Below are 17,562 nucleotides of genomic sequence, written 5' to 3'. Positions count from 1 at the left end.
GATTAGTTATATAAAAAGCAGTTTTTCAGATGACTGTTTTCAGATGTCCATCCCCTTATTGTCTAGCTTCTGTTTTAAACGCGTTTCTGTAAGCGAGTATGAACTTTAAAAACACATCGCAAATGGATGTGCGCGAGCTCGCGTCTCCGTGTAAACAACGCGGAGCTCATAACAAAACGGTGTCGCGTGTAAAGCGCAATGTATGGAATGCGTTGCATGTAAACAATATCATATTACAGCAGATCCAAGTCTCCAACCCAGTTTCAACACACCTGTCTGTAATTATCAAGCCTTGATTAGCCACTTCATCTGTGTTTAATTAGGGTCATAACATTCTAACCCTGCTTCGTTTCACACCTGCTCCAGAGCAGGGTTTCATAACCCTGGGTAAAAAGCGGTGCTAACACCGCTTTCAAATTACAGGTGTGAAACGCTCCTTAACCCAGGGTTAAAAGCGGGGTTTAGAATAAAGATAACCCAGGGTTAAGCACAGTGTGAAAACCCCTTGAGTGTACCATACCAAGGGACGATTTCCTGGACAGGGCTTATCCTAGTTCCAGACTAAAAAGCATGTTTAAGCTGTCTTAATTTAAAATCATCTTTCACCGACATATCTTAACCAATATCAATGCCCTTGTTTTGTCTCAAGATGCACGCCAGTAATGTTTTTTATAAGGTACGTTTGTAAAAACTACCTAAATGTCCTAATATAACTAAGGCCTAGTCCTCTAGATTGATCTAGACCCTGTATGGGAAAACGCCCAAGTGTTCAGTAAAGATTCATAGATTTTAGTACTCAAAGCTCATGAAACCGCCACCTAACAATTCAAACGTTAAACATGTAAAACATTTTACAAATAGGCCTATCTCCAAAAACATCTATGTAAAAGTGGGGAGGGTTCCTCACCCAACGTTAATCACAATTTCACTTGAATTTAACATTCTCACACTAAGTAAGAGATTATGAAACTACTTTAAACACTTTAAACAATGCCTCATAACAGTTTAAACATTAAACACCTAAAACATTCTACAAATTAAAGGCATAAAGTCTCACAAAATTTCCAGCACAACGTGCTCACTGGAAATGAATCTTGACATGGATCAGCAACTTCTCAGAGTTTCACGAATTCCCATTTTTATGTCACATGTGTAATAGCCTTGGTACTCTTTAAGAAGTAAAAAAGAATCACTGAGTGTACATCTACCAAATGAAGCCAATGTAATAAATAAAACCAGATCAATACAGAATATCCTCTAAGTTTACACTTCTGAACATAAAAAAACGGCTGCTCTTAGCTATATTGCTGTTCAACATTATGAAAAATAAAACAATTTTAATATAGAAGTACAGTTATTTTGGTATTGGACATTTTTCATTACTTTATTATAGTTTCACTGAAAATATCCTTTAGTGAGACTATGGTAAATGTGTGGTTATGCTTATCCAACACAAACAATAGTAAAACTATGGTTAATTTTCTAAGAGATTAATTGTTCAAGCAAACTTATAGGTACTAATGTTAAGCTACTTCGTGTTGGTTTTATATTCGATTAACGTTACTTACAGTACAGTTAACGCGCTGATTATTTAAACGTCTCATCCATTTTGGGCGGTGTCCTTGCACTTATTTGAGACTCGCGCCGTTGAGTATCACCTGCAGCTTTACAACACCAGCTGATAAAGAGCGTCCTTTTCATATCTAGCCCTCGTGGATTTCCTGACGCAAGATGACGACGGCAGCATGCGCGGCACAGACCGACTGACACATGAGATCAATGTATCGCGAGAGTAATAAGCTTTTGAATGGCTCTCGCGGAACTTTGATGTCATGGGTTGATTTGTCTGCGCAGTGCTGCATACGGTCGAATACTTGTAAACAATGCGTTCTTTTCGTTACGTCCAGGCCAAATACAGATGCCCCTACACTTGCAATATATTCATTAATTAAAAAACACGTCAATTTCTCTCTAGAAAGGTGCAGGTTGCAAGCAGCCTTTCATGTCTATGTGTGCACGTGTGCGGGCGCGGCGCAGCGACTCTTAATAAAAATAACATAGATAAATCTCGAAAAAGCGAACAGTTTTCACACAATTATGTTATATAAGAAATATAAATATAATATACTCACTGTGAAAGTTGTAGTGGCCTTGCCATTTCATCGCTAAATGAAGCGTTAGCTCGGTGCGTTAAACTGAGGAGAAAACATATCAGTTTTATAACAAACATCGTATAACTACTAACCTAGTCTCTCAATCAATCAATACAATCACAATAAAGTTAAACACTCGTTTTAAAACATTAAAACAATCGGAAAATCTGTCTTGCTTTCAGTTCCTCTGGCTCGGCAATATGCTTTTTGTTTGTATGCTGTAATTATTCAGATTTTCACTCAGTTTAACTTGAAAATGACTTTAAATACTTAAAAATGACTTAAATGTAAATATTTAAGTACTTACCATAACTTTATTGTAGAAAATGTTGATCATCAACTCCTGCGTATCCACACTGAAGCCAATTATTTACGGTGCATGCCCATACGCTTTTCTGTCTCAAACTACATTGTCAACTCAGATTTTTCATTTGACACGATGAATTGGCTGAGCAGAGTTTAATATGTTCTGTGAATATATGAAGAGTTTGGTTCCAAAACGCGATAAACGCCATTTTTGAAAAAAATGAGTTACTGCCAAAATCAGCATTATATCAGGTCAGTAGTTAAAAGTAAATTCTTAATTTTACGCAAAATCCAATATCCGCCGTGTTATTCTGTCATCTTTTCTCCCTTTTTTCCCAAAATGCGATAAACGCCACTCCCCCTTTTTTACAGAACGCAATAAATCCCACAGCGCACCATTCACGCAATGTAAACAAACATGGCGGCGCGCTGAGTACATGGAGTCCTAGTTTTCCTCATCTACTTTGTACTTTGTGATCAACAAACAAAACAAAATAATACTTTAATTGCATTGATAAACCTGTGATGGTTTTCTGTGATGGGAAAGAAACGTAAGCCATCAACATCTAATAATTTCCCTGTGAGGCACTCGGGAGGCGGCCGCTTGTTCTCCCGACAGCATCAAGCTTCTCATGCTAACACATTGACCCCAGAGGATCTTATGAAAAACTTTACATAATTTTACTCAGTCAACGAAAATCGAGCAGGACCAAAAACATTTTACAGCTGATCGCTGTGAAAGACGTTAAGCGACGACGTCAAGAATAACCGCAATGACAGGGTTCTTAATATGACAAAGTAAGTGTTTTGATTAATAACAATAATGTTTATATTTTTAATTAGTGTGTACGGCTAGTCAACTAAATGAATATAACATGGCAAAGATGAATGCACATTTATATAGGCTATTGATTCAATAGATTTATAGCATTTTGAATAAAAACTTGTCATGGATTTATTGCATTTTGTGGAAAAAATAATCCGTTTTTATAATAAATCTTTGAAAATCAACTTATGGATTTGAATTTTTTATGTTTTTATAACCTAAAGATGCTGTGTGAAAGTTTGTAACAGAAAATAGTTGTTTTCATCTTGTCACTTTCTTGGTATAGAAAACACGTTTTTACCAAAATTTGTCAAAATGGATTTATTGCGTTTTGGAACCAAACTCTTCATATATTTTAGTTTTACCCCAATACCATGGGTTTTAATTACCACAATGCATATTTTTGTTTGGGGAGAATTATTTGAAAGCAATATGTTTAGTCAATACTTAACTTTCAGTTTCCACAATTTTTTAAAATTATTTTTTTTTACAGTGAATGCAAACGTTTTTCAATCCGAAGCGTGCAGTCTGCTGAGGTCGCTTGTGTAGGCTGAACTGCACAAGCCATAAGCATATTACATGATAGCAAATATAAATGAGGATAGATTAACTGTTACTTACTTCAAGTATATATCCTCCTCCAGTGCGACATCCATTGTTCTTCTTAGGTAACGTTAATGTTAAACATAAACGCTTCTCTTCCTCAATGTCCAGACATAAATGAAGATCTTCCTCACGTGTGTGTATAAAGTTTATCATCCAAACATGGGGTAAAGTCTTTAAATCCGATAAAACTCTACACTTCGCTTGTTATGGCATAAAATGCTCGTCTATTCATTACCATGTCAACAGCATGTACCGCCTGTGGGTCTGACCGCATTAAAGATAATAAAGTCAGCCAAGAATAACGGTACTCTCTTTACTTCAATGCAAATTATATAAACCGGCAATATTTGTTTTCGATTATAATTAGCTTGTTTAAAAATAGACATTTCAGGCTTTCTTTGGATATGTGTATCATGTTTGTGTGACGAGTTTTCGCAGAGTTTCAACGATTTTTGTAACATGATTTGAGAGACAGCTGGCGGAGACAGAAATGTCTGGATGTGCACCCTGTTTATTTTCTTTATTTGACAAAAACACAAAGATCTGTTGTTATTGTGAATGTACACAAATTAAAGAAGACCCTTTACAGTTTCAGATGATGTCTAACACGTAAGTGTATGATTATTAATGATGGAGTGTTTTAAGTTGATTCTGCCATGATAAAGAGAAAACACGTCAAAACGCGGCAACGCGTTTTTGGACCCCAGGGGGTTAAACACTCGTTTTTTGGGGTCGACAGCTTATAAAAACTTATTTCTGGGTTTTTTTGGCTTGTTAGCTGTACATCTTGTCACACAGCAGCTTTTAGGCATTATTATGTTTTTGTTATAAGCCCAAAATGACAAGAAGGCAGCCTCTCGCAATACAAAGTAAATAGAGACGGATGGATTGTTTTCACCCCCGGCGGGCGTGGTTTTCAGATTATGACGCGTTGCGCTCTGTCTCTCTAAAGTTCTCTAATGATCCAAAAACAGATATGTGTGAAATGTGCACAACATTTTTATAACACGATTAGCTGTACATCTTGTCACACAGCAGCTTTTAGGCATTATTCTTTTTTTTGTTATAAGCCAGAAATGTCAAGGAGGCAGCCTTTCGCAATACAAAGTCAATGAAGACGGATGGATTGTTTTCCCCCCGGTGGACATGGTTTTCAGGTTATGACGCGCTGCGCTCTGTCTCTCTAAAGTTCGCACGAACACTGTGGGATCGTGTTATAAAAATGTTGTGCACAACAGGGCTTGACGGATCTGACAGCATACATACTGCAACACTGCATATAGATTATGTGTGAAACAGGCGCAAGTTTGCTGCACTTCGACCTCAGGCGCAGTAACATCATCACTCATGACAACTGCCTCCTGCTTAAACTTGATGTTACTGCAGCCACGGACAGAGGCTGAAGTGCTGCAATGATATTCATGACGCCCTGTACAACAATTAAGTCCATGCATTGAGAAAAGAAAGGTTTGTATTAATTCGTCTAAGACGAGGGAAGATCATCGTAAAAATATTGAAAAACAGTGCTGTTTTTCTTTAAGAGGGGGCACATTTTTCTCCCCTTACTATAATGAAGCTCTCGCTTAGTCATAATAAAACTAAATATTGCTGACCATCATTTTAATCGTACATCAACTGGACCCAGGGCTGGACTGGGACAAAAAAATCTGCCCTTTTTGCCCAGAACGGCCCACTACATAGGATCACAAATACCACCCATCTTTGTGCAACCTAGACAATGTATAGTATACCAACTGAAAGCCATATTGTGAGAAAGCCCTAACCACGCCCCCTTGCGTAGTACGTCATGCACGCATAGAGACAGACCACGGTTATGCAAATTTGAAAACCACGCCCACCGGGGGAGAAAGCAATCCAACCGTCTCCTTTGACTTTGTATTGCGAGAAGCCGCCTCCTTGTCATTTCTGGCTTATAACAAAAAACTGAATAATGCCTAAAAGCTGCTGTGTGACAATATGTACAGCTAACAAGCCAAAGAACCCAGAAATAAGTTTTTATAAGCTGTTGAGCCGTAAAACCCAGTCTTTAAGGAGAATAAAGTGGATCGCCGACTACGTTTCCCCCTAGTGGACGCAGTTTTACTAATAGAAGTACTATGAAAAGTTGCCTGTATCCATTTTTGTGTCTTTAAACGCTCGTTTTTTGGGGTCGACAGCTTATAAAAACTTATTTACAGATTAAACTTAAAAACAGAAAAATACCTAAAAGTTGCTGTGTGACAAGGTGTACATCTAACACGCCAAAAAAAAATAAATAAATACATTTTTATAAGCTGTCGACTTCAAAAACCGAGCGTTTAGACACAGAAATGGAAACAGGCAACTTTTCATAGTACTCCTATTAGTAAAACTGCGTCCAATAGGGGGAAACGTAGTCGGCGATCCACTTTATTCTCCTTAAAGGCTTATAAACACCGACAGCTTATAAAAACTTATTTTTGGGTTCTTTGGCTTGTTAGCTGTACATATTGTCACACAGCAGCTTTTAGGGATTATTCAGTTTTTTGTTATAACCCAGAAATGACAAGGAGGCGGCCTCTTGCAATACAAAGTCAATGGAGACGGTTGGATTGCTTTCCCCCCGGTGGGCGTGGTTTTCAGGTTATGACGCGCTGCGCTCTGTCTCTATTGGAGACATGTTTAGACCGAGGGGCAACCTTCCGATCTCTCTAATGAAGCCAACACGGAAGTGACTTAAACTGCAATTCATCGACTGGCCGCTTGAGGCTGGCTCCAAAAGGGAGTCAATTCCCATAAACTCCCATGTTAAAAATGGCCAATTTTACAGTAGAAAATAATATGTTTACAGCCTGGTACAAAAAGTGTTTTTGGTCTATATAGCTAATTTTGCCCTACATGACAACTGTGAGGGGGGTGAATTTTTTGGTAACTCATCCGTTTAGATTATATTAAGCCTTAAACTTCTGCATAATTAAGGGCGTGGCCGCTTGAGTGTCGGTTGAACAGCCATTGCTGTCACTAGACTCGCACTAGGCGGGCGTGGTTTCACCTCAGCTTCACCTATGTCCCGCCTCTTTACCCATTTTCGGTTTTCCGCGAGTAATTCGTGGGGACGCGCGGCCAAGATGGCGACGGCAGGCAACGCCTACTTTAAGCTTCAAAAGCGATCTTCACAAACCAATGGGTGACGTCACGGACACTACGTCCATATTTTTTTACGGTCTATGGTTCAGACATGCAGACTCGGCAACTGAGAGTGAAAGGAGGCTAGCGGGATGGTTTATGCATATTTGTATATGTTTTTCCCGTGTGTACTTGATTAGGCGTGAGTTTATATATGTAATTTGACTTGTTATTAATTTTGCTGTTCTTATATTGGTCATATTGCATATTATTCATTGTCCATGTGATCGCCTGTTAAACTGCGTCACAAACAGAAACCGAAACTAACGGTTTTCATCCATATTAAACTTTAAGTTACAAATATAATAGTATGACCTACCTCACGCGGTTTTTACAGTGTTGTTAAGTTGTTTACATTAATTATTTAATTGTGACCGTCAATATATGCAATGATCACGCAGTTTGTTTGTGATTGTTTGTTTAAAGTATTAGTAATATGTACAACGCACAATGGCAATGTTTACATATATATATATATATATATATATATATATATATATACATACATATGTGTATATTTTATTTATTAATGTTACATTGTGTATCTTCTGATATATTTACATTATTTATTTGTTTCTCTTCTGTTTATTATAGACCATGTGTGAATAAACATATACAGATCTTCATTTGATTCAAAAGCTGAACTATGCCTCATTATTCCGTTTCTCTAACCGGAAACATCCACATCCATCTTGAGTGCATTTTCACCTGAACCCATTGAGTGTCCTAAACGCTCGTATACATATAATAAACAAGTAGAAAAGTATAAGAGCTGACACGTGACATTAGAATAACATAATACAAGCACTGTAAAAGTCTTTGCAGGTTTTAAAAATCTGCTAATTGTTTTAGCCAGGGTGCACAATGCATAAACTGACCTATGATAAATGTTACAATGTAGCAGAACCACAAGAGCAATTACAGTGTGTGCAGAATTATTAGGTACATCAATATTTTGATCACTTTTTTCTGAACACCTTTTACTAATTCTAAACCACAGCAATATTAATTACTAACATAAATTTTGTATATATCTTTTCCTTTCATCCTATTTTTTGTATTGATGTGATGGATCGCAGTTTACCCACTGTTTGGCTTGCATGCAATTTGCAGATTAATATGCAAATTTAAATAGGGAAAGTTTATCATTTGCATGTGTATCAAAGGCTTGCAAATGTTAACATTCAAGTGATTTTAAACAATTTAACCACAAAAAGGCGATAAAGTGAGCAGTTTTCTATTGAAATTGTCCGGTCCAACTTCAGTCAAACATGATCATCCCTATGCCCTTCAGGTCTGATCTTGATGTGTAAACTTCAGAGAGAGTTGCGTTAACTAAAAGTACATTCACATAGTGGACGGTCGTGTGCGTTGTGTGTGCGAGACCCCGTTTCGCGTGGAGGTGTGCCCGGCAATTTTTGTAACCACCCGCATGGCTCTGCATCTAAAAATGACAGAACTCGAGGCGATTCTGTCCGAGCAGGCAAGCCTGTGACGTATCTCTTTGATCAATTAATGCAAAACAATGCATATACTACAGTTTTTATCTGACACTCTTAAAGTAAAGTATGGAAACTTTGCAGTTTATAACACAAATTATTCAACATATAATTCAGAATCTTTGTCTTATAGTGTCAACTATAAACCCTCCTCCGATGGTTGAGACGTGCTTGCGTTCAGTGGAGGCTCACGTTGCCAAAGCACTAGTATAAACAAAGCTTTATGCTGTGCCATTTGAAATTCACTCTCTATCTGTGTGTGCGCGCACGTTTAAGTGCACTCAATAGTGCATACATGGAGAGACGTGTTTCAAAAAGCAGGCGAACTTCAAATCTTTCTGTTCTTGACAGGGCACATACAAACAAAATAATCTCCACAGTATTCTTTTTCTAATAAAAGCATTTGTTTATGTCTTTAAGTTTATGTATAGATTAGAGGCAGAAACCAGTTTGTGCTCAGAGACAGTAACCTAATAATATATGTGACCTAACAGTTGTATAATCAGACTTTATGTGTGTTTTTAAGCTGATGTGAATCCAACCACTTTGCGGACTTTGTACTACCCTCCAGTAAAGAGCGAATGTGTGAAACAAGATCAGGTGCGCTGTGGTGAACACTCGGACTATGGCAGTATCACTCTTGTCTTTCAAAGTCTAGAGGGTGGACTGCAGGTTAGTGGCCATATATATATTAGTATAAATATATTAGTCCTCTATCATTTAAGATATATATGAAGTTGTTTTGGTTACTGTATGGATGTGTATGTTTTCTCCAGGTTCTCAGTCGGACTGGAGAGTACATTTCAGCCCCTCCCATTCTTGGAACAATTTTAATTAACATAGCAGATCTGATGCAAAGATGGACCAGCGACGTTTTTGTGTCCTCTGTAAGTCTCTTCACTGGTCTGTTTTGTGGCATTTATTGTAATTGTTTGGTGATGTTTATTTCTCATTTTTGACCCTTAGGTCCACAGGGTGTTGCTGCCCCCTGAAGGCAACTCCAAAACACGTCAGTCTATGACATTCTTTGTTCACCCCGATAATGATGCCATTATTACTTGCTGTGATGGATCGGACAAATATCCTCCTATTAATTCACTTGATTACCTTTTGTCAAGATTCAAGGAGTCGTATGGGAAAAAGGTTGATGTGTGACAGTGTTGGGTGTAACTAGTTACTAAGTAATTAGTTACTGTAATTTAATTACTTTTCCCTTGAAAAAGTAAAGTAAGGGATTACTCTTATTTTTCTTGTAATCTAATTACAGTTACTTCTGATGTAACTAAATACTTTGTATACTATAATATGATAGTGGATTTAACATGGTTTTAGTTTACAATTCTCACTATTAACTGGTTGATTATTAGCATTAATATTAATGAGATGTTGGCTGTTTATTAATCCTTAATAGCACATATTAATGACTGATTTTGCAAAACCTTATTCTACATCCTTAACCCTCCCCATTTCTACCAATACTTAAAATTAACAAATTCTTTAGTATTAATAAGCAGTAGTTGGAGAGAATTGGACCATAAAGTGGGACAAGAATAGTCGATGTACATTTATATATTATTTCTTTGACCCATTTCAAGCCTATTCTTGTATCATATATTGAATAGGATTTAGAAAGTAATTAGTAATAAGTAATTAAATACTTTTTGGAGAAAGTAATTTGTAAAGTAATCTAATTACATGATTCAAGATGTAATTAGTAACTAGTAATTAATTACTTTTTTTGAGTAACTTACCCAACACTGATGTGTGATATGTTTAAATTGGTTCATTTTTTAAATCATTTATCTATTTCCCCGCCAGCATTTTTTTTAAAGTTGCCAGCCACTGGCAGCATTTTTTAATGCCTTCCAGAAAATTTTCTTCTATAACTCTTTTGCTGCCATTGACGAGAGAACTCGCAATTAAGAGAAAACGCTTCCCTGCCAATAACGAGAATTTCCGGCTTTCCGCAATACCGCTATTATCCACCAGGTGGTGCACTTCCGCAACTTGTACAACCCGGAAGTACCCTTACGAAAATTAACCATGGTTTTACTACAGTTAAGACCAAAAAACCATGGTTACTGTAGTAAAACCATGGTTATGTCACAGGTCGGGGCGGACCACAGAATGTAACAAGCCACGCCCCTTCCTAGTTTTCACCTCGAGGAGGTCCCAAAGCCACCCCAATGACCAGACACACAAGGAATGAATTATAATTAAAACAAATCTTTATTAAATTACTTAAAATCAACGGGGGAAGGGGAAAGGACAATTTAAAACAATAGTTCCTTCGCGCCTCCAGGCGGGGCTTCCACGGGGACAGGGGGACTGGGTCCTTGGGGTTTGTTCTCTTGAACCTGTGGCGCTCTCCCCTTCTCCTGGAGGCAAAATCAGAGAAAGTAATTACTACACTGTATACCAATACTAATACCGGCCTTCTCCTTTCTCCTACAGGTTCGTGTTGCGAGCAGAGACGCGTACTTCCTTTTTCCAGGTTTGTGCCATAAGCAAAGGTAAGTGTTACACAAAACTGGGCTTTCTTCCCTTTCTAGGTTCGTGCTGTAAGCAAAGGTAAGTGTTACACAAGACTGGGGCTTTCTTCCCTCTTCTAGGTTCGTGCTGTAAGCAAAGGTAAGTTTTACACAAGGCTGGGGCTTTTTCTTTCTTTTCTAGGTTCGTGCTGTAAGCAAAGGTAAGTGTTACACAAGACTGGGGCTTTCTTCCCTCTTCTAGGTTCGTGCTGTAAGCAAAGGTAAGTTTTACACAAGGCTGGGGCTTTTTCTTCCTTTTCTAGGTTCGTGCTGTAAGCAAAGGTAAGTTTTACACAAGGCTGGGGCTTTTTCTTCCTTTTCTAGGTTCGTGCTGTAAGCAAAGGTAAGTGTTACACAAGACTGGGGCTTTCTTCACTATTTCCTCTTTACTCGAGGGCGGTGGACTTAACAACATGGAGGTTTGCACGATGTGCTTTGTCTTACGGCCTCCAAAAGGGCAGGGGAGGGGACGTCGAGGACAACGGTGTAGAGCCGAACGCTTCCCTTGTTCTTCCTCCACTCACAGTATCAGGGACACGGAACAGGGGCGAACCTTTGAAGAGGCTCCACACAAAGATAGTTATTTCTCACAGTCGTCAGCCCAACAACCACTCGTCGCAAGCATTGATCATAAATTGGTCTACTCACTTCAACTGCCCAGATGCTTCACCACCGCCCATCCACTCGTCAAGGGAAGGTTTCGTCACTTCACGCTCAAGGAAATCCCAACTTACAATTTTCTTCAACCCACACTCCACCGACCTCAACGGCTAGAATCTCCTCACGACTCCTCTGGCCTGGAAGTGGCTTCTGTCGACATGAGCACAGCACGACACTGCAAGCTTTTTGGTGTACACACACAAATGAAGACAAAACTCAACCCACAGCACTACACACACACTTCGTGAACTATGGACAGAGCCAGAACTCGAGCCAGATCACGTTTCCCCCTGAGACTGTTGGGTGGACAGGACACGGGTGGCAGAGACGAGAATGGCCTGTCTGAAGAGAACACTCCCATGAGTCCGGGATGGTTGCCAGAGGGGCTGGAAAAGAGGTCCTTCCTCCCTGGAATGCCCCTCTGGCCGTGGCATCTGTCCACGCGTTGCTTCCCCCGCGTCGAACCAGTGTTGTACCACGAAAAGCCTCGTAGTCAATATTCGGGTTGAGGTCCATAGTCCGCTGGGTTTCGTTAGGCGTTGGTATTCTGTCACGATCGGGAAACACAGGAGACGAGGGAAACCCAAACGCAGACTAAAATGAAGAATACTTTAATATATACAAAGACACAGAACCAAAAACACCCACGAGGGGGTAAAACATACAATAAACAGACACAAGAACTAAACTAACTACATAAACACTGAGAACACTAAACTACATAAACTCGCACAGGATACCAGGAACAGGAATACACTCAGGGAAACTTGCAGGGAACACAGAAGAATACCAACGCACGGAGGACAGGACAGAAGGGTATTAAATAGGGAGTTCTAATAACAGACACCTGGAGCTTAATCAAACATAAGGGAGCGGGAAACAATTGACGAACCCTGAGAGAAACGTGGACCGCGGAAGGGCATGTCACACAACTCTCTCAGGGCAGACACGTACTGTCACAACCTAATCTCTCAAACTCGGATAAGACGAGAAATAGAGAGATCAGGTCATGACAAGTAAATGCTCAAATTAATAAGATTTACAATTAATAAATAATTAATAAAATTTAAATGAAAATGAAAATACAAATTATATATATATATATATATATATATATATATATATATATATATATATATATATATATATATATAAATATATATATATATATATATATATATATATATATATATATATATATATATATATATATATATATATATATATATATATATATATATATATATATATATATATAGCAATTGTATCTTTGTCACCTTTTTCACCCCTGAGGAGTTTGCACCCCTGTGGAGGGGAAGAAGTGGATATGAGATGGACACAGGACCCCCTGTGGTGATTCTGATGCTTCCCGGCTCGCCCACGCCTCTCTCTCCAGTGGGGCCGCAACGCTACGTGACAACTCACAACACAGGATCTGGTAATACTTTTGCATTCACAATACACCACAGACTTCAATGCTACTCACATATATTCTTTACTTCCAGCGTGGCTCCCCGGCTCGCCCACGCTTCTTCGCTCAGTTCATCCAACTCCGATTCCTCCGTGGCAATAACAGCACGACAGCACAACACGACACCGCCAGTGCCGGTCTTTCCTATACGTAAATTACGCAATTTGCATACGGGCCCCGCACCACTAGAGGGCCCCCTTGATCTCAGAATTATTTAAAACCATTATATCAAAGAAAAATTATTATTATGTTTAATGAAAACAAGACGCTATAATTTAAATAATTTGCAAACTTCCGAATTTTTAAAAATACTTAATGATTTCTTAAATCACCGATATGTACTCGGACAACAACATGCAGGCAGTTTCTCAATCCGAAGACTGCAGCCTTCAGAGGTCACATTTGTAGGCTGCATATGCGTCATAAAAACGTATTTCAGAATATTAACAATTATAATGTTGACTATTATTCTTAGTTAATGGTTAATTGTTATATTATGATTATGACTTGCAAATGAAATGCTTATTTAACTTAAATAAATCAGGCTTGATGACGTATGCAGCGCGCATATGCGACATCCGGAGGTTGCAGCCTTCAAATTTAGAAACGGCCGCGTGCATGACGCAGAAGGGTGATTTGGTAACGATGCGCATTATATATGCCCACCATTGATTTAAAACAAAGGCAAAGCTATCGGTCTGGGGCAGAATAAAGGGGAAAAACGTGAAGCAAGCAGATTACATACAAAGTTAATGCAAAGACGCATCCACACGCGTCCTAGCATGGGGCGATGCAAATGACGCGAATTGGGTGACGCAATTGCCGCGAAAACACGCGCTTTTCCCTTTGAACTTCAAGAACGCGCTCTCGCGCAGGATAATTTGACATCATGAGAGAGAGAGAGAGAGAGAGAGAGAGAGGTAAGAATGGTGCCCACGTTGAGAAAACTTATTAGAAGACTTGAAATTTGTAAAGGATTAAAGTCCTATGTCACTCGTTTAATTACAGTATGTTAACTGGATAACACTGGATATAACTCATTGTATAGTTTATTAAAATAATGTATTTTGATTACACAAATCAAACCTAACTATATGATTGTTTTAGCTGCTGACCAGCATAGGGAATCTCTATAAGACATGTTGCTGATACAGTACTGTGTGTTGTACCTTATCTTGTTAATTGAGTCTTTTTGGGCATCTTATGCCTAGAATTATTTAAGGAGATTGATTCTTTTAACTTCCTTTAAAGTTTGATCAATTGTGCATACAGACCCGGCGCCAGACACAAATTCACGGACGGGCATTTCATTTTTTCAGGGGGGGCACAAATGAGAGCAACCTCAATGCAATGCATAATATCATTAATTATGAATTAAATGGACAAAAAAGCGAGGAAGAACTAACATACCTCTCCATTAACGCAATACAACGGAGAAGTCGTAAAGATTGGACCTAGCTAACTGAAGCAATCTAAACGCAAATAAAACACGTCGCAGGGCTCGACATCAACGCTTGTCCGCTTAATATCAGAGACTAGTGGATTTTTTTAAAAGGCCAAGTGAAAGAGAATTTTACTTGCTCGACCGAACAAGTAGCCTAGTCTGATTAAAAACGCCAATAACAATCACCAAAACAGGATAATGATTCTGCATCCTTTAGTCTCAATGGCGACTGAAAGTGCATAATGTAATAACGCAAAGTTACACAAATAAGCACAGCAAACACAAAGCGAGTTAACAAAGTGGGTTAAACATACTGCGGTAAAAAATGTGGATTTTTTAATAACATGATACAGTTAAGCAGCATCACATTACGGTTGAAAATGTGACAGATTTAATGACAGTTCACTACAAATAATTAATATTAAGCCACTTACATTTTAGACGCAATGTTGACTGTTTTTGTTGTTTCAGCAGCGAAAATAGTGAAAGATAACAGCAGAACCATAACGTGTCAGTCTCACTGCAGGCAGCACTCAATAAGCGGTGGCGCTGGCGCGCTTAGCAAACAACCAAACACATCCGCGCTCACTATTGACAAACCAATCAAATACGTTTAAATATTTATATTTTTAAATCAGACCAAACTAATTTTCATTTTTATTCAGGAGTTATATATGTACAAAACAATAACTTTTATTAATAACAGTGGCCTATTGATAAAAACATGGAGCTGGTGAACAGGTGAAGGGAGACTGCAGGCTCGTCCAGGGCGGGCACTGGTGACTCACAGGGCGGGCCCGGCCCCCTAAAGCCCGCCCATGGCGCCGGGACTGTGTGCATAATGACATGTGCAACAAATGGATATAGAGTGTCAAACTCATAGATTTGCAATATTTAAAATCAGACACTATTTTTAAAATATTTGGGGTCAACGTCTGTGACAGCTTTAAAGGGACACTTCACCCATTTGCATTAAGCTTTGTATAGTTAGAACCCCAGTCATGTTTTTGAATGGTCGTGCATCATTTCCTCAGTTGCCGCTGAGACAGGACAAATACAGATTTCAGTGTTGCACATCCTTCTTTCAATGATGTAAAAATCATTTTGCATCATTGAAAGAAGGAAGTGCAATATCTTTGTTGAGGGAGTGAGATTACAAACACCCCCTTTCTCTGTAAAATAGGCACCAAATTCTAAATGTATGTTACATTTCCACTACAAATATGACACACTTTCAATAAAGATTAATGTTTCAATGGGTGAAATGCTCTTTTAAAGCTGAAACTTATCAAATCCTATCAGAGGTCCAGAATGTCATTGAAACACACCAGTGGCTTTGCTGTCATCAGTATTAAACATGTTACCCCTCCAAGTACCCCTCCCCACAGAGCCCCCCCATAACAAATCTCAATTTAACCCCTGTGTATTAACAGTATGTATTTATATTTAATTTAATTTGATTCATTACATTCATTTAGATCAGGTTAATTTTTTAGTACTTCTCACAACACATTTTAAATCAAAACAACTTATCAGCAAATACATGTTTCATGTTATAATCAGCAAGTTTATCAGTCAGGGTTTCAAAGTAATGTGCATATGGGAATAATATACAGCTATAAGATAATACACTATGTGGTTAGTTAACAACTAACTAACAGCAACATTGACTGGGTTTTACCCAGATAGCACAGGTACGTCTGTAAGATGTCTGGTAAAGATCTGGAGATCTGGAATACATCTGGTGTGTAAAAACATCTTATAAAGGAAAAGAGCTGCTTTACATACATTCTAAATCAAAAACGTCTTGCAGACATCTTCAATATGTCTGTCTATATGACATCTTTAAGGAGACGTCTCACAGACGTATTGCAGATGAGAAAACAATCTAAATAAGACATCTTGCAGATGTAAACGCAGACATCAAATAGACGTCTCCGAGATGTATGTGTGCTATCAGGGTCTGAATGCACTGACAGAGGGCCCCTCACAAAGCTTTGCTTAGGGCCCCCCAGCATCTAGGACCGGCACTGGACACCGCCAACAGAACACAACACTACAGCAACAAAGCACCTTTTCCGTGGTGCTCCTTTAATGGCCACAACTCCTTCCTTTTTGCCTCTTTCGGCTACCGCACTCTTTCCACTCGCTTTAAGCGATCCCCGGATCAACGGCGCTTTCCGGCTCTTCCAAGGAAGGAGCATGTGGTTTGGTCCGCCCTAGGTGTAAAGGAGCTCACCCCGAAATCAACTTGCTTCTCTGTTTTCTACAGATCTATTTGTAGGTCTCATCTTCAACAAATCCTCCAATCACACGGTTGCCACATTAACTCCGCACACCTGTTTCTCATAAGCCCCGATTGTGTTGCCACAGAAACCAGGAAGTAAAAAGGTGTTTGTGAAAATTGGTCTGGTCGGAAACAATCTTCGGGCGGAACCAATCTTCGCTGCTTTTGGTTCCGCCCTATCATAGTCACGGTGACAGTTACCACAAAATAACCATGGTTTTGACAACCATGGTTTTCAAAAACCATAGTTAAACCATGGTTAGTGTAGTAAAACCATGGTTTTGCTCATAGAAATCAATTGACCAAAAAACCATGGTTACTACACTTTTACCACAATAAAACCATGGTTAATTTTCGTAAGGGTATCGCCTCACGTGAAAGAGAAAGAACTCTGTGTATGTTTTAAAGATCGATCTGCATCTGATCTCTATCAAAAGTCCTTCACAAAAATGGAATTATCTCAGCCTTTTGCTCAAAATTGGGTGTTTTTGAAGAAACCTACCCATCATTGAGAGGTGATAAAAAGAGAACTAATGAAGGCAGGATGAAAGTTTTTTTTTGAAAGCAGAGGGTCTAATCTTTCATTTGAGATATTATTTGTTTATATATTTAAA

General features: G+C 38.7%; 1 protein-coding gene across 1 annotated transcript in view; it reads left to right on the top strand.

The window, feature by feature from the left end:
- LOC141349720 (uncharacterized) overlaps positions 1-12,857 on the top strand; it is a 33,304-nt gene extending 20,447 nt beyond the window's left edge. Inside the window, exons 5-7 of the mRNA XM_073853529.1 lie at positions 9,082-9,227; positions 9,332-9,442; positions 9,522-12,857. Coding sequence (XP_073709630.1) covers positions 9,082-9,227; positions 9,332-9,442; positions 9,522-9,710 — 446 coding nt within the window. The 3' untranslated portion in view covers positions 9,711-12,857. The remainder of the gene's footprint in view (positions 1-9,081; positions 9,228-9,331; positions 9,443-9,521) is intronic.
- Positions 12,858-17,562: the final 4,705 nt, after the last annotated feature.

Source organism: Misgurnus anguillicaudatus, chromosome 15 (assembly GCF_027580225.2).
Source record: "Misgurnus anguillicaudatus chromosome 15, ASM2758022v2, whole genome shotgun sequence".
Classification (NCBI taxonomy): Eukaryota; Metazoa; Chordata; class Actinopteri; order Cypriniformes; family Cobitidae; genus Misgurnus; species Misgurnus anguillicaudatus.
The sequence above is the reverse complement of the archived record's forward strand: the minus strand, read 5'-3'. Positions and strand labels throughout refer to the sequence as shown.